The sequence below is a fragment of the Trichosurus vulpecula genome, chromosome 2 (genome assembly GCF_011100635.1).
Source record: "Trichosurus vulpecula isolate mTriVul1 chromosome 2, mTriVul1.pri, whole genome shotgun sequence".
Taxonomy (NCBI): domain Eukaryota; kingdom Metazoa; phylum Chordata; class Mammalia; order Diprotodontia; family Phalangeridae; genus Trichosurus; species Trichosurus vulpecula.
Window position 1 is genome coordinate 156,618,109 of NC_050574.1, and position 18,608 is coordinate 156,636,716.

Consider the following 18,608-nt stretch of genomic DNA (forward strand, 5'->3'; position numbering starts at 1 on the left):
TAAATAGTCAAGCAAAATAATTTAATACATTCGGCAGGTCTGAAAAAGGAGGCCTCCTCCTATACCTTTTTGCCAAGAAATGGGTAGGATGATTTAATCATCTTTGCATTCTCAGAGTTCTGAAATTTTTCAAAGTGGTCTTTTACAATATTGTGGCCACTGTACAAAATGTTCTCCCGGTTCTGCTCACTTCATTCTACGTTAGTTTATACCAGTCTGCCCCTGGTTCCTTTGAGATAGAAGGGGTATTTGTGATATTCATAATTTCTTACAGAATGGCAGTAACTCATTCCATCCATATGCCACAATTTGTCCAGTCATTCATCAACTGCTGGGTGCTCACTTTGTTTCCAATTCTTAAAATTGCTGCTATAAATTTTCTGTACATGTGGGTCCTTTCCCTGTCCTTGACATCTTTCGGGGTACATACCTATTAACAGTATCACTGGGACAACAGCCATAATTTACTGGTTTTGGAGGTACAGTTCCAAATTCCTTTCCAAAATGGCTGGACCAATTCACAGCTCCCTCTGGCTGTTTTCTCTAATACCTTTGTCAGAAAGGCACATCATTTCCAGAGGAGACCTCAAAAGTTATTCAATTAGAAAACCCACTTTGCCTGTACTGTACACTCATACTTGTATTAAATATCAGATGAATTACATTCTATATACTAAAACAACTTGTAGATATAATTGTGAATTATTCAGCAATTCTGGAGAATAAAAGAAGAGGCAGAAGCCTGGAAAAGGCCATATATAGTTCCTTTTAACAAGAGTTTAAGAAAGTGTGGACCAGTAATTTTGAAATTAATATTTGATAAAATTCTAGCCTGAATTATTAAACCAAAGTACTATGCACACCAGGAAAAAGAAACAGACATCACAAGAAGCCAACAAATGTCCTTCAAGAGGAAGTCAATGACAAATAAATTTAATTTTTTTGATAGAGTATTAGATTTGTAATATGAAGAAAATATTGTAAAAACTATCAAACCCATTGGTGAAAATCAGTCTGGGGTCGGGGGGGGGGGGGGGAGGTGTGACATGATTTTTTTCTGTGTAAGGAATTCCCCACATGGAAATTCTCTCCTCTGATGCAAACTGACAATTCATCTCTAATTTACAGTCTTTGAGAGCTACCCGGGGAACGAGGCAAGTTAAGTGACTCCCACACGGTCACGTGTCTAGTATGCATTAAGAGGCAGGATTTGAACCAAGGTCTTGCTGAATGAGACTTTTTCTCAATCCACTACAGAAATGCAATCAAACTCAGAGTTTGATCCCTGCAGGCTGCATACTGATTTAGACAATTACAAATTAATATTATCTATGTTTTATTGTATTTTACCTATTTTGTTAAACATTTGTCAATTACATTTTAATCTGGTTCCCATACCACTCAGGATTGCTGTAGGCCAGATGTCCACAGGCCATGAGTTTGACACCTCTGCCCTCTTACATTATACTTTCTCTTGTCCTTTCAAATAAGACTGAGAAATTTGGGCTCAATGATAGGGCAGTTAAATGGATTCATAATTGGTGGATGTACTATACACAAAGAGTATTGATTAATGAACTATTATGAACCTGGAGGGAGTCACTTTTTCACTGATTTCTGTCTTGGCCCTGTTCTTTTTTTCCATTTTTTGTCACCAACATAGAAAAAGACATTTTAAAAAAAATGCTTATAGATTTACAGAGGACACAAAACAAGAAAGGACAGCTAATACAATGGATGATACTGAGAATTCACTAAGACCTCAATCAGACGGAACAATGCAGTTAAGTCATTAAGGCCAAATTAATTTCTTACTTCAAATACTTGAGACTTTATCACTTTAAGTAGTCCTTACGTGGATTCTTATGCGTTATGCCTTAGTAAAATATTTTTGTGACTTGCTATGCCTAAAAATAAATTCAACATCTTATGTCTAAAGTTGTATCTAGGAGTTTTTCTATATTTAACTAGCTAGGCTGGTCCCAGACCAAAAAACATACTTCTCATGAGAAGGATTAATCACAAAGCCTTTCTAGCTTGATTAAACGTATCAGAGATTATGCTTGTTTACAACAGCCTTCAAAAAGTCATCACCTCTGTGCTATGATGAGACATCAGAGCAGGAGTTTGGTGAAAGGAAGTTAAAAGTAAGAGGAATAAATGTAAAAATTGATTTTCAAATAGCACGGGATTTGGAATTAGAGCACTTGAATCCTGGCTCTGCTACTTAAGTACTACGTGATGTTGGGCAAGTCATTTGCCCTTTTCAGGGCCTCATTTTCTCATCTTTTACATAAGAAGGTTGGATCAGAACAGGAGTTCTTAACCTTTTATCTGCCATGATCCCCTCTGGCAGTAGTTAATGAAAATAAAGATCTAATTTCTTTTCCCTTCCAAGTTCATGGCCCCTCCTGAAATTTGTCCACAGATCCCTTAGGAGTTCATGGACTCCTGGTTAAGAAACCCCGGACTAAATGATTTCTAAGGTCACTACCACCTCTACCACTTCTAAATCCTAGAATCCCAAAGTCTAAAAGATCTTAACCAGAATAAAATAGACACTTCTAAACTTTAGTCAGCTACTCCCTGCTCAAACTTCCTCCCCTCCCACCAATATAAAAAAACTGATTCAAGTAACCAACTCTTTCAAATTCATGAGACACTAGTACCTTCTGCATCTCAAACTGGAAAACTAGAATTGTAAAAGACAAATATATTCCTTTAGGCCAGGGGGTAGGGAACATGAGGCCCTCTAGGTGCTCAAGTGTAGCCCACCTGAATTCAGTCAAAGGGTTGCACTTGAGGACCTACAAGGCCACATGTGGCCTCGAGGCCATCAAGTTCCCCACCCCTGCAAACCTTTCTTGGTTTATTACTAGAACTGGCTTATAAAAGGAGGCACAGATATACACTTGATCTTAACCTCAATAGACTGAAAAGCGATGTTTCTTGCAAAGTAATATTTGTTCCACTAAAATTGGTCCAATCAAATCTCATTCTCTCAAAGTATAAACTGATAGCTCAGAAAATTGTCCCTCTTGCTATCCACATTCTGAGATACATTGCTCTAAACTACTCAGGGGATGAGATTTTTTTTTTTTTTTTTACTGTATCTAGAAGATTGGGCAAAGGCCATTCAACAGGCAAGGCAAATAATTTGATTAAACAGAGAAATTTCTTCAGGACCTACTGACCAATATGTCTGTGTAATATTGCCTCACTGCAAAGGAAAATGTGTACTTTTCAAATATAAAAAAACTTAATTACTTTAGAGAAATACTAAAAGGTACTTTGTTTAGCTTAGACAAGACAGCAGAACTCCTTGCTGTGTGACCTTGGGACATCTAATACCCTCTCTGGGTCTAACGTTTCTTACTTGTACATTGAAAGGGTTGGACTAGATGATCAATTTCTAAGTCCCTTCTGGCTTTAAAGTGTGATTCATGAGGCAGCAGCAAACATAGGTGGGAGTCATGTGTGGCTATTAGACATGTACACAAAATATTGCCTGCCACGGGGAAGCTTATATTATATTGAGGAAAATGACATGTACACGTCTAAGTATACATAATATCAAGTTATTACGAGAAGGACGCCTCGGGTAGGAGATGGCATTTGAGTTAGGCTCTGGAGGGGATTAGAGTTTCTAAATGACAGAAAGGAGAAAAGAGCCTATTCCAAGCACATGAAGGCAATCTGCGCACAGGAATGGGGGTAGGGGGGTGGGGTGATGGTAGTTAGTGGTGGTACTGTTGGCTTGAGTCATTTGTAACCCTGTGCCTGGGGTCCATGCTGCACTTTAACTGTACTGTCAGGTCCTCTGACTGTGTAAGAATGAGAATGGCCTATATTTTACCCATGAAGAAATTGAGAGTGACAGAGATTAGGCAAATTGCTCAATTGTCACACAATGAGAATTGGGACTAAACTCCAGGTTCTCTGACTCTAAATCTTGGGCTTCTTCTGCTGCATTTTTTAGGTCCAATAAGAAGAGACTTTCCTGTAGGTCCATAAAAAGGAGAGGAGTGAGTTCTATAGGAAATAACCATGACTTGGGAGAGTCCTAAATACAAAGCCATCAAAGCTGAGAAACCCGTTCTTGCTCCATACGCTTGGTCCTGCTCAGGTACTGTGCAATGAGCGTATTTGGGAATTTCCCATTTTTAAAAGACTAAAAAAAAAAACTGGAGGAGCACAAAAGCAAGTAAGACATTTTTAACAATATATATAAAATATTATATATCTTTTTTCTTTTGAATAAACTGTAAATAGTTCAGTATTTTAAAGTTTAAAAGTCTTATTTTATTCCTTGATTTGTTTCTCGTTTTTGTTCATAGGTTGTTAACTTTATAGTGAAATTAATTTTTGAAACAGATGTCTTTAAATTATACAAAGATCATTATTGTGCCTAATTGTTTTCCAATTCCACAATGATTAATTTAGAAGGCACTAAACCTAAAGCAAGGGATTGAGACATAGAATCATAGATTTGGCGCTAAAGAGGTCCTCAGAATCTAACTTCTTCATTATACAGCTGAGAAAATTGAGGCATCGAGAAGTTATAGGACCTGTCTGTTCTAGGTCACACAGGGGATAACAAGCAGAGCTGGGATTCAAATCCAGACTCTCTAAATACAAATCCCATTTTTTCTAACGTGACACAACAATTCCTGTAAAAAGGATAAGTAAACACTAAAATAAACTACAAAAACTGTAAGCTCTATGAAGGCAGGGATCATGTCTTAATTAAGTTATATATCTCTCCTTTTCCCCAGGGCAGTGCCTTGCACACGGCAGATGCTTATTAAATGTTGCAAAGAGAAGCTATAGAATGTGCATCCCTGGAGAATTTTTTAAGATACACAAATGAGATGATGATCTATCTCTTTCAGAAGAGTTAAGCCTACACACATTAGGGACAGGGAGGTTTCCGATGCTATCTTTTGCAATTATTACGTGAACAAACTGTTTTGCTTAAAAAGGAGGTTTGTTTTTTTTTTTAATCAATGGAACGACTTAGATCACCAAACCATATTTTGAATCAAAAGTTTGTGAGGCCAAAAACAAAGATTCCATCACTGTGACTGCTGCCAGGATTTATGGATTAGAAGAAGCATAACAACTGCTCTGAGTGGTACCAGGACTTGGTTATAAACATAGCAGTTCGCTAAAGGGTTATTATGGGCTTCAGATGGTGCAGTGCGGGGCAAGGGAGGGGGAAGGCACAAAATTAGAGAACATTCTAACTGGACAGACATGTAGGTGGTTACCGATGCTTTTCATTCGAAAGTTAAGGTAATATGGCTACAGAGGTAGTGGTTTGGGCAAAGTCACTCGATCAATCAACAAAGATTTATTAAGTTCCATGTACCGTCCTAGGCATTGGGGTTACAAAGGGGAAAAAAGTCTGTGGCCTAAAGGAACTTTTATTCCACCAGTGAAGACAAAATGTACGTATATATGTATACAAAATAAATTCAACAATCAATAAGCATTTATTAAACACCAACTGTGGTCAAAGCACTGTGCTAGGCAAGGGAGATACAAGTATAGAGCAATTCCTACTCCTGAGGAGTTTACGTTCTAATGAGAGAGACAAAAGGTTACATAATATAAATATATACAGTGCACGTGCAGGCACGTGTGTGTGTGTGCGCACGCGTGTGTGTGTGTGTGTGTGTGTGTGTGTGTGTGTGTACACATATAGGGACAGAGAGATAGACCAAATATAAATAAATACAAACTAATTAAATACAAAATAGTTTGGGAGGAAGGGCACTAGCAGTTGGTGTGGAACAGGAAAGGCTTTGTGGACAAGATAGCACTTCATGTGAATTTCAAAGGAAGAGAGGGACTTTTAGGAGGTATATCATAAATACATGATAGTTAGGGGAGCAAGGAGAGGGGAGTTTACCCTCTCAACTGGAAAGATCAAGAAAGACCTCATATTTAGGGTGGGACATATTGTAGCTGGGTGGTGCAGTGGATAAAGGGACAGGCCTGGAGTCAGGAAAACTCATCTTCCTGAGGTCAAATCCGGCCTCAGAGACTTACTAGCTGTGTGATCCTGGGCAAGTCACTTAACCCTTTTTGCCTCAGTTTCCTCATCTGTAAAATGAGATGGAAAAGGAGATGGCAAACCACTCTAGTATCTTTGCCAAGAAAACCTCAAATGGGGTCACGAAGAGTTGGACCTGACTGAAAAATGACTAAATATCAACAATATAAACTGTGTTTTAAACAAAGATATTAAAGAGGAAGAGGTGAGGAACAAACACATTACAGGCTTAGGGGATGGACTGTATAAATATGTGCAGACAGGAGATGCGATGTTATATGCAAGCAAGAGCAAGAAGAGAAAACTATAGAAGGAACTCATCTAAGTAGGCTCAGAGGTAGGTCTAGAACTCAGCTCTTCTGACTCTTAGTGCCTTGCTCTTTCTATGTCTGTCACTCTAAGTTCACAAAAATTCTACTCTTTATAAACCCTGAGAGAAAAGGGGGACTTTTAACAGTTTTTCTACCACTTTAGGAGAACAAGCATAGTTTGCATGTGCCTCCCAAGCCTGCTTCACCAAACTATGGAGCAATGACCTCTTTTTAAAAAACAAGCATTTTAAAATCACCTATCATGTGCCAGGCACTATGCTAAACACTTTACAAATATTATCTCATTTAATTCTCACAACAACCCTAGAAGGTAGGTGCTATTATCATCCCCATTTTACAGATGAAGAAATTAAGGCAGGCAGAGGTTAAATCAGTTGTCCAGGGTCACACAGCTAACAAGTATCTGAGGCTAGATTTGTAGTCACATCTTCCTGACTCCAAGTCTAGCACCTAGCCCAGTGCTGGCACAGTGTGTCATATTTTGGTTTTATTGTTTAGTTGTTTTTCAGTCATGTCTGACTCTTCATGACCCCATCTGGGGTTTGCGTGGCAAAGATACCGGAGTAGTTTGCCATTTCCTTCTTCAGCTCATTTGACAGATAAGGAAACTGAGGCAAATAAGGTTAATGACTTGCCTAGCTAGTATCTGAGGCTGGATTTGAACTCAAGAAGAGAAGACTTCCTGACCCTGGGCCTCACTCCATCCGCTGGGCCGCCTGGCTGCCATTTGTTCCATTTGGATTCTGAAAGCAAAACCAGCAGCAATGAGAGGGAGATGAAAAGATGCAATGCATCTGAGGTCAATATCTGGAAAAAATTCCCTAACAAGAAGAGCCATCTAAAAGTAGAATGAGCAGCCAAGAGGTGATGGGTTCCTTCCCTTTGCAGGGGCAGAGGCAGAGGCTGGCGGACAACTTATTGATTATGTTATAGTAGAAGATGCCTTTGTGGATGGATTGGATTGGATGGCCACCAAGTTTCCTTCCATCTCTCCCACTCTGTGATTCTGTAATCCCTGCCTGAACAAGTACTATTTTTCTATGGTAGCTGGAAGGGTAAGCAGGCACTCCTTAAGCTTATTTGCTAAATGAATGATTGGGTTTCACCACGTTAAAACATTCTTAAGGCACGTTGTGGCTGATGCCAATGATTTCACAAGCCCAAAAGGGAAATTTTGATATTTGTTAAGAAATGAAATTATCATAAATGAAAAGACAAAGACTGAAAAATGAAACCTAAAATTCTTTCCTTTCAGCTGTCACGTATAATGGGTCACAAGTCCCCTCAGACAAAGAGGTTAATTTCTCAAGAGCTCATTAAGAAATAGAAGGGAAAAAAAGCTGTTTACAATGAAAACCAAGTAAATTTTCATAGACCATTACCTAGGATTCTTCACTAAAGTTCTATTCTGACAACCCATTATGGGACTAAGGTAACTGAGGCCAGTTTCAGAAGAACCCAAGTACTGGCAGGTCCTACCTACCTCAGAAAGCTAGGACTCCAACAACAGACTGTCATTTAAGGATCCTCGATTTAGAATTAGAGGCCAGTGAGTCTGATTCCCTTATATAAGAGATGAAGAAAGGGGAGCCTAGAGAGGTCATGACTGGCCTAGAGTCACACAGCTAGTAAGAAGCAATATTTGAACCCAAGGCTTTCTGATTCCAAGTCCTGCTACGTCATTTTCCCTCTTAATGCTCATGAGAATTGGCATTTTTTTGGCCACATTTGGCAATGTGTGGAAGGAATACTCTTGTTGAAAGGGTTTTCCCGCAGAGATGAAACTGGTTCCTGATTCTGCCACTTATTAGGTGTGTGATCTTGCTTGGTACAGCTGAAAGAGTACTAGTTCTGGAGTCAGAGGACCTGGATTTAAATCCTATCTCTGACGTTCACTACCTGTGTGACTTCGGGCTTATAGGTCTTAACCAACCTGGGCCTCAGTTTCCTTGTCTTTAAAATGAGGGGGCTGGACTTGATTCTCAGGTTCCTTCTAGTTCTTGGGGGCAGCTAGGTAGTGCAGTGGATAGAAATCCAGACTCACACACTTACTATCTGTGTGACCCTGGGTAAGTAATTTAACCCTGATTACCTCCAAAAGAATCTTAAAGGTTCCTTCCAGTTCTGGATCTATGATTCTATGATCTCCCTCAACTCTAGTTTTCTCATGTGTAAAATGACAATATTGCTACTGATGATCTCTAACCATCTACTGCGAAATCATCATTACTATCACTTACGTAAATACCATCCCGTGTTGAGAGGCAAATATGAATGGCAGAGGGCTATGACTACAGTAGGCTCTCAAATAAGCATTTAAAATGTAAAGAAATGATCCATTCCTTATGACTTGTGGAAGCTACAGGACATCCGTGGGGTTTTTTGGTAGAGAAAAGGCAGCTCTGATTCTATTAGTCTGGACGTAACTTTGCCAATATGAAAGTGTAAGGGAGAAGGGTCTGAACTGATGATCCTGGAACGCAAACAACCAAACAACTAACCGACAAGCATTTAAGTACTTACTACGTGCTAGGCACTGCATAACATTTGTGCAAAGTTGAATATTAAATAGTTCCTTTCATTCACGATGAAAAATGCCATCCCCCTCCAGAGAAAGAATTGATAGAGTCTGAATGCAGATCAAAGCATGCTATTTTCACTTTATTTTTTTCATGTTTTTTTGTCTGTTTTCTTTCACAACATGACTAATATAGAAATATGTTTTGCATGCCTGCACATGTATAACCTGTATCAAATGGTGGACTTAAGATGTAGAATGAGACATACATTTTTAGACATGGTCAAAAGAAAACAAATTTGTTGTACACCTGAGTTATGTGATTTCCTCTAACTCTGTTCAGCAGCACCTGAATAGAAATGGAGTGGCCTTCTATGTCCTTGGGTATGGCCTTTTGACTGAGTCCAAGTTTTACAGAACAAATCCTTTTATTAAGGAGATTCGTTCTGTGAAGTTTGGATTCAGTCGAAGGGCCACACTTAAGGACCTAGAGGGCCACATGTGGCCTTTAGGCCACAGGTTCACCCACCCCTGCTCCAGACAATCAACATAACTATTTCCTATCTATTAAGCACAGTACCTGGCATATAGCAAACACTTAATAAATGATCTCTCTCTAACCACCTGCCCCTGCCTTCAAGGAATTTCCAATTAGTTGTGAAGTTGTGAAGAAAAAAATTCTACTTCCACTTCAATTTCTACTTCTTTTGTTCCCGCTACCTCTCTGTCCCATATCAACATGCCAGGCACATGGTCGCTAACTGACAAACTCATCAGAAGGATAGAGTGTGAATAATCCAATCCATCCAACAAAGATAATACTTTTTGCTGCTTTACACACTCTAAAAACCTTAGCTATCTAAAATACAAAAAAAAAGAGAAAATCCTTCCAGCCCCAACTCAAAAGCTAAACTAACTATCCGCCAGTAAGGTGATAGCCCAAGGAAATTTCTGTTCCTGATCCTTATTATGAACAGGGTTGGCTGGGCCCACATCAGGGCAAGACCAAGCAAATGTTCTAGGCCCCACCCTGACAACAGAACAAATCCCAGCTTGGCCAGGTCTCCTCCTCTGTGCTGGTGTGAACCCTTTCTTACAGATTTCAACCTACTTCAAGTTCAGTATTCTATCCATTACTCTATACTGTCTCTCACTGAATGGTAATCTCAGATTATAACGTCTTCAGCTATACAATATGGATGCTAATACCTGTCTACCAGTCTTACCCAATTGTTGAGCAGAAGGCTAATATATGTAAAAATATGTGCACTTTGCAACTACAATATGAATATCTTACATTCAGATAGCACTCTAACCACATTTCACTGCTTTGCCTTCATTTGGCAGAGTAAGCTGGTGATTCATAAAAATGGAGGATTTCTTCTGCACTCCTTTCCCTACCAATTATCGCTTTAGTAGAATTCCTGCTGAATTGACTCTAATCAAGGCTGGAATTCCCAAATAGTTGGAGAAAGAATCATATGAAACCCAAACATTTTATACCAGGAACGTATGAGTTTGTATTTCAAATCAACTTCTCAGTGATCACTGCTGGAAGGCTCAGCTGTTCCTACTTGATGCCACATAAATAGTCAACTGTTGCTTAGTCATGTCAGATCTTAATACCCCATTTGGGGTTTTCTTGGCAGAGATACTAGAGTGGTTTGCCATCTCCTTCTACAGCTCATTATACAGATAAAAAAAATGAGGCAAACAGGGTTAAATGACTTCCACAGGGTCACACAGCTAGTGTCTGAGATCAGATTTGAACTTGGGAACATGAGGCTTCCTGATGCAAGGCATGGCACTCTATCCACTCCACCTCCTCAATTTACTGACTGACAAGATGAGAAAGGCCTTCTTCTAATGCCAAATTTACAGTGGGAGCTTTAACAACTCCTCACTTTGGACAAGTGACCCAATGTCTCTGTTTCAATTTACTCCTGATAAATATCGTGGAATCAAAGATTGAGAGCTAGAATGGACATCTGAGTCCACTGAATTCAAACCTCATTTTTCAATGAGTCACCCAGGGAGACTAAGGGAGACCAAAGCTCATTCAAGCAATAAGCACCAGAGGTTATATTTGAACCCAGTTCTTTTGACTCTCAAACCAATGCCCTTTGCACTGTAGCTACCTTCCCATAACTGCCCTACATATCTCACATAGGAGCAAATGAGATAACAGATCTCATCATCTGGGCATGGTAAGCCCAGGTATAGTTATAACATAGCATAAAAAATTTTTCATTCATTCAGGCATTTATACGTACAGCACCTAACAAAGTACCAGGAATGCAGTAGGCACTTAATAAATGCCCACTGATCCACATCACTACTGCCTTTTAATAGTCCATTTCATCTTCTCTAATCCCCTAGTGCTCAAAATAGTACTAATGGCTGACAGCCTTTATCAAAAAACATGGTAGAAGTGTTGACCAGCATTGGCCTATTAAAAATAATTTTCAAGAAACCTTGTCAAATTTATTTTTCATTACTGTATTTAATTCTGGAAAAACACTTTGAGACATGCTGCAACTTGAACCGAAAATACTATGATTATCCTTAGGGCCACTGTGTAGCACAAGGTACACTGTAACGAGTCAGAAGACCCAAATTCGACTTCTGGCTCTGCCTCTGTTCTGGGTTCCTGAAAAAGCTTCTCAACTTCAGTTTCTTCAGCTCTAAAATGGAGACGACATTTATACTACCTCCCTCACAGGTTTTTTAATAAGCAATGTGCTTATGGGTGGTGGTTGTGGTTGTGGTTGTGATTGATTGTGGTTGTTATCCGGAAATGAAAAAGTTTACTGTCGAGGCCCAGAGTCAGAAATAACCTGTAACTGACTTCCGAAATGGACTGCAATTACAGTCAGTGCCTTTACAACACCTTTTATTTATTTTGCATATGTCTTCTGTATACATATCTGTGAATATACTGCATCCTCTTGGTAGAATGTAAGCTCCTTGAGGGTAAGATTTGACTGGCTTTTTTTGTTTGTTTAGCTAGCGAATCTGCACAGTGCTTGATACATAGCAGGCACCTAATGTCTGTTAATGGTTTCCTTATAAGCCCCTTATGCACTAAAGGTGTAATTTGCAAGGTGAAATGTTTCTACAAAGCGTGCATTAAATCTTTAAACAAACCAATGCACTCCCAAACCGCAACTACAGGAATTGCCAGGAGCACGCTGAGATATTGACCGCACAGCGTGGAAAGATAACTCTCAAGGCCAAGAAAGACTTCAGACCCAATCTGACCAGATAAGGCAAACTAGCACTTGGGGCTCCTCCCTTCCTCCGCCCAATTCCCCCTTTCCCTTCCCTCCCCCCACATATTTACCGATGGAGATCTCCTGGGCGAAGGCCAGCGAGATGAGGAGCAGGGGCAGCCCCACGGCGATGTAAGTGACCATCTTATCCACTGCCAGCTCCAGGCGCAAACCCTTGAACTTGGGCTCAGTGGGCTCCTTGAGCAGGAAGTCCGAGAACACATACTCCGTGGCCAGGTGGGCTATGGCCATGGCTGCAGGGCTGGTCCCCTAGAGGACTGCCGGGGAAAGCTAGCCTTGGGAAGCCGGCGCAGGACTCCGCACTCCGGGGTTCATGACGCTTGGCCGCGCCTTGGGGACTGGCTGACAGGCGCTCAGCTTCTCTCTCACCCAGCCACAGCCTCGGAGTGCCCAGCCCGGTTTTCACTTTCCTTTTGCAAACTCCCCAGTCTCATCCCAGCTTCTTTTGTTCCCTGTCTGTGACTGAGCACGCGCTCCGAGCGGGAAGGCTCAGCAGTACTAAGCACCGCCGTTGTTGTGGTTGCCGCTGCAGCTGCCTCGGAGCTCTGGGCGAGGTTCAGACCCGACTATTGGCTTGCTCGAGCCCGCGCGCTCCCAGGGCCAGATTCTGGGCCGGGGGCAGGCTCTCGCTCCGCCTAGCAACCGGGGCAGCTCCTGCTCCACGCGGCGCGCAATACTCTCTTCTCGAACGCGCGCTATTTCCTCAAAGACCTCTTCTTCCCGGACCAAACCCTGGACTGCGCGCGCGCGTCTCCGACCCCAGAAACCGGGCTCTCCCCGGACTACCGAGTGAGTTCGCCACCTGGCGCGCGGCTCATTGGCTTAGCCGAGAGCTCAGAGAACAAAGCTAGCTGGAGCTCCTCCCTAGGCGCCTCCCCAGACTGCTCTGTGGGTGCTGCTGGTGGAGAGAGAGAAAACACCAAGAGGACAGGTTGTGCCCGGAGTCCCTACTCCAAGCTCTTACGGTGTTCTGTTAATTTTACACACCGCTTTTTTCTCCTCGGCATCATCTGGGAAGACTACGACAACAAAGGAGGGTGTGGTTGGAATGAATGAGTGGAAGAAGTTGAGTTGGGTATGTGGGAATGTGGATAAAGAGTAGCACCTTTCACCACTTCTGATCAACAGTTTGAGAAACGTTTTGCAAATGGTATAACCCCTAGGGAACTGTTGCTTCTGCTTCTTGCTCCGACCCACCACAAATGACTTGTTTAAATCCTGTACCTCCAAGCAAACATTTCAGAAAGGGCCTCACCCTTTGTTGATTGCAAAATAAAAATGTATCATAGGATTTAGGGCTGGAGGGAGCCTTGGAGATTAAGAGGCCTTGTCGCTGATTCTACTTTCACATCTCTCACATCTCTCCCTTTTTCGCCATTCACACAAACCACCATCCTCTCTCCTCTCACCTGGACTATTGCAAAACCTTTCCGATGGTTTCTCTGCCTCAATTATCTTCCATTTCCAGTCTACTCCCCATACAGCTGGCAAAGGGATATTCCAAAACACAGGTCTGACCAAGTCATTCCCCGGCTAAATAAGAACCAATAGTTCACTATTTCCTCACGGGTTAAATACAAATCCTCTAGATAACATTTAAAACCCCTCACAATATACCTTACCATACTTAATACACATCACTCTCCTCCATACAGCTTATATTCTCACCAAACTTGGCTTACTTACTGATCACCTCACATGACATGATTCTCTACTTCTGGGTATCCTTTACTCTTCGTTTGGAATGCTTTTCCCCTTCACCTTTACTTCTACGAATCTAGTTTTCTTCAAAATTCAGCTGAAGTTCTACTTCCTACATGGAGTCCTTCCTAATCAAATAGTTCCTAGTACCTCCCACACCTAATATTCTTTGTATTTACTTTGTATTGTTTTTTTCTGGAGCTGTGATTTCATTGGTGTAGAGAACCTTCATTGTAGAAACTCCCCCTACCCACGCAGATCTTCAACTTAGAATTTTAGAGAGCTGCCTCAAACACTGACAGTTGCCTTGCTCAGGGTCATGAAGTAAATATGTCAGAGAAGGATGTGACCAGGCCTTCCTCTCTTCTACTAAGCCATGCTTCTTCAATTAATTTGCAAGTTTTATATTTACTCATCAAATTTTGTATTTATAATATTTACATGTGTGTCCTTTATTTGCCACAGTCAAATGTGAAGCTGCTTGAAGAAAGGTTGCCCACTTTGTTTCTTGTCTTTCTCCCCTGCAGTACCTAGCACAAGGACCTAGAATGATAGGTACATGATAATTGCTTGTTAATTGATTGATCTTCCCTAGTACCTTTATTTAACATGAGAGAAATGATTATTAAAAACCAATGATTTGGGGAGATCCAGAGTTCCCCCTTTTTCTAAAGTCCTCATTTCCAAGTTCAGTCTCTGATTCAGACCCCATCCAACCTAACAAAGAATTTAATCTAGGGTGAGGAATCCCATTGTGCTCTACACAGGTATGGGTAGGGGTAAATTATTTGATTATATTGCCCAAGGCTGGGTAATTTAGAGGTAAATGACATAATCAAAATTAAATCTCCCAGTCTCTCATTAGAATAGGCCCACCTCTCTTCATAATATTCATTCTTTCTCATTAATTGTTAACCAATCAGAATTGATAGCCACCCTCAGGAACACCCACTTTTCCAAGGGCATGTAAACTGTGAGCCCACCGCCATGATTCATCTTTGGTCCAAGAGAAATGGCCAAATGACCATTCCTTTTCATAATAAAAAGCTCACATTATTAATAAAATTATTAATTACCCACAAACTATATCTCTCAAATTTTTTAAATGTCACAAACAGATGAGGATATTGACACCCAAGACATTGTCCAAGATTTTATTGCTGGTAAGTGACAGATGTGGTACCTAGGGCTTCTGATTCCAAATCCAGTGGTTTACCACTGTCTAAATGGACCTTCAACTTTCATATTCTTCACCCAGGCCCAATATTTGTTATTGTTGTTGAGTCCTTTAGGTGATGTCCAGTTCTTTGTGACTCCATTTGGGGTTTTCTTGGCAAAGATACAGAGGTAGTTTGTCATTTCCGACTCATTTTACAGATGAAAAAACTGAGGCAAACAGGGTTAAGTGATTTGCCCAGGGTCATGTAGCTAGTGTCTGAGGCTAGATTTGAACTCATGAAGAATCTTTCTGACTCCAGCGCTGGAGCTCAATCCACTTCACCATCTAACTGCCCCTAATATTTATACATTAGTGGAAAACAGTAAAATGAACATTAAGGCCAGCCGTGGTGGGGAAAAGAAGTCAGGAAAGGCTGGCTTAAATAGGGGGAGGGGGATATAAAAAGGAGTAAGAGCAAGTCTCATCTCCTTGATGAGAAGAGGAAGAAAATGATCATATAGGATGACTATATGTACATAACTCAGGCCTTTATTTTTTTTTTAGCAAAAAACTAGGGAGCCAAGCCATCTTCTGCCCTAGATTGCTTATCTTCCCAGCAAGCCTTTGCAGAACTCTTCCACTAAGCCAATTATCATAAATAAGAAGTAATGGAGTTAAAATCAATGCATGACAGCCTTCATAGTAGCAATGATAAATATTCATCTTGAAAACTGCCAGTAAGTAGAGACTTAGCCTCTGTCAGGGCCATTGTAGAAAGCATTCCTACAAGGGTTGGGAGGTTGACTACATGAGATGGTGTGGCACAGTGGAAACCATTCTGGCTCTGCAGCTAGAGGAACTTTGGGTTCAAATTCTGCCTCTGATGCGTAATACGGGTGGGTGTGATATTGGGAAGTCACTTAATGTTCCTGAGCCTGCCTCAGTTTCCTCAGTTATAAAATGGAGTAAAAGTTGATGGACTCTGAGGTCCCTTCTACCTCTAAATCTGTGATCTGTCCATAGAGCTATCTATGAGTCTAAGGAACATACAATTGTAGCAGGTGCCAAGATAATTGTCCCTTTCTTATTTGAGTAGCAAGGTGAAATGGTGTTTCCTCAAGATATACATGTGTGGTGCAAGGTGAGGATAGTTACTGATAGAAACTGAAGAAAGCAAAGAGGAAGGAGAACCTGGAGAAGAAAGTAGTAATAAATGATGCGTTAAAGAATTGTGAACAGATTGTCTTGCACTGAAGAAATGGCATTAGAATGTTGAAAAATTTTATAGTTTTCCCTCAACCTGCCCTGAGAAGTCAGGAGACTAGGTGGCCTTGCTATGGAACCACAAGGAACAGCAGGAAAAAAGGAGAGAGAAATATAAACCTGCCCCATCACTGCCACCCTTCCAGCAGCAACACACAGCTTGTGGGTAAACAACCTTGGTTCCTTCCCAAAGGAGTTCTCATCATGGAGATTATGAGTGACTGGAGATTTACTCATGTCTTAGGGACTAAAAGTTGTGAATTCAATGATTTCTATTTCAATTTCCTAGTTTTTAATCATCAAACCAGAATTTATTAAGAACGTACCAGCATCTAGGATCTACTAGAATCAGATACAAATATAAAGAGAAAAATAATCCTTACACTTAAGGAGCTTACATTCTCAAAGAGTTAGTGACAAAGACATGTATAAGAATAAAGAGAATAGTTACAAACACAAAGTAGCTAACTATAAGGTAGTTTGGGAGGAAGGGCGCTGGCAGTTGGGGGTGGGGAGAAATCAGGGAAGGCTTCATGTAGGTGGTACTTGATTTATATCTTGAAGAGAGAGAGATTTTATGAGATGGAGTGAGGAGGAAGTGAATTCCAGGTCTGGGAGATGGCCAGTAAAAAGGCAATGAATGAATGAAATGAAAAGCATTTATTAAGCACTTAGTATGTGACAAGCACTGGACTAAGTACTGGGGATACAAATAGAAAGATTAAGACAGTCCTCAGTCTTCGTTTTTACATTAGCCTGCTCTAATTGGGGGAGACAGCATATAAAAGAAAGTTTGGCTCAGGACATACAGCAAGGCCTGAATGTCCTAAGAGGGTAGCAAGTGCAGTATGGCAGGACCTTAGGAGTAGGTAGGATGACAGTGCCTGGAATCTGCAGGCTATAGAGGCAGAATAGAAATTAAGGCCTGGAGGACCTTAGGATGCAGAGCAGATAGTAAAGCCTGATGGTCCTTCATCTCATGAGGAGGAGTAGAGTTGCTGATTTATCTCATCCAAATTGTTTTGGTAGTGAATCAGAGTAGATGGGTTCTGGGTGGTCTGGGGAGTAGAAGAAGGTGAAAGAGGGAATAATTCCCTCCCCCTATCGCCCAGCCATTCTAGATGAGTTCTTTTCAGCCCAGCCAGGAAGATGTGGGGCTGAGCGGACCCACCCTATCATAAGCTGGACCTTCCTGAATATAGAATGGGTTGACCCTGGCAGTGAGAGGGGTCAGAAGAGGAAGACAGGATACCTCCATGGTATCACAGAACTATTTTCAGTGGATTCTAGAATAACCTAGGACCAAGGAGGGGTAGAGAGGAGGAAGGCAATAAGAGAGGACCATAGATGGAGTATCCTGTATAAAGAACCAAGAACAAAAATTCCTGCTTTACTCCACTGGTGACTGGGAAAGTGTGAAGGCACCATCCACTATCCAGAACCCATGCAAGCACACCATCATGAAACTGTTGTACAATCCTGATAAACTTCTCCCAGCAACCAAATTTTGCAATGATTCTCCACAAGCCCTCATGACTGACGGTATCAAAGGCCTTGGTCAGAATGACAAATGTTGTGTGTAGACCTCTGCTCTGTTTTTGGCATTTCTCCTGGAGTGGTCAGGCAGCAAACACCGTATCAACTGTTCTTTGACCCTTCCTGAAGTTACACTGGCTCTCAGGTAGATGACCATCTTCCAGGTGAAGGGTCAACCTATTAAGGAGGACTCTAGCAAGAATCTTGCTCCATGATTGTCAGAGGATGATCTATTTCCTTTTTCTTAATAGAGATGGACAATGGAGGCATCCTTTAACATTTAGGGGATAATCTCCTCTTGCCATATTTACCAGAAAATTTTAGTCAGCTTTTGTATGAGTAGTGGACTCCCTGCCTTGTAAATCTCATCTGGAATAGAATCAGCACCAGGTGCTTTGCCACACAAGAGGAGCCTAATGGCATTCAAAACCTCTTCTTCAGTTGGAAATTCAGCTAGAGAGGGATTGACTTCAACCTGAGGCTTCAGCATTGATTCAGGATTGTCTCTTGAGAACACTATGGAAGTGTTCAGCCCATCTCTCCAGCTTCGTGTCCTTATCACTAATCAATGTGGTTCCATCAATACTGAATAGCTGAGATGCACCATAGGTCTTTGGCCTTTAGGGCATCATAAAAGTGCTTTGGATCATTACTATCAGCATAAAACTCAGTTTCATCTGCCTTCTTACTGAACCAAGAATGCTGCATTTCTCTAAGCTTCACTTGCACTTCACTTTTGATGGAGTTA

At 41.1% G+C, this 18,608-nt stretch overlaps 1 protein-coding gene across 1 annotated transcript in view; it reads right to left on the reverse strand.

Moving 5' to 3' along the window:
• PANX1 (pannexin 1) overlaps nt 1–13,237 on the reverse strand; it is a 43,261-nt gene extending 30,024 nt beyond the window's left edge. Inside the window, exon 1 of the mRNA XM_036744312.1 lies at nt 12,252–13,237. Coding sequence (XP_036600207.1) covers nt 12,252–12,432 — 181 coding nt within the window. The 5' untranslated portion in view covers nt 12,433–13,237. The remainder of the gene's footprint in view (nt 1–12,251) is intronic.
• Between the last annotated feature and the right edge of the window lie 5,371 nt (nt 13,238–18,608).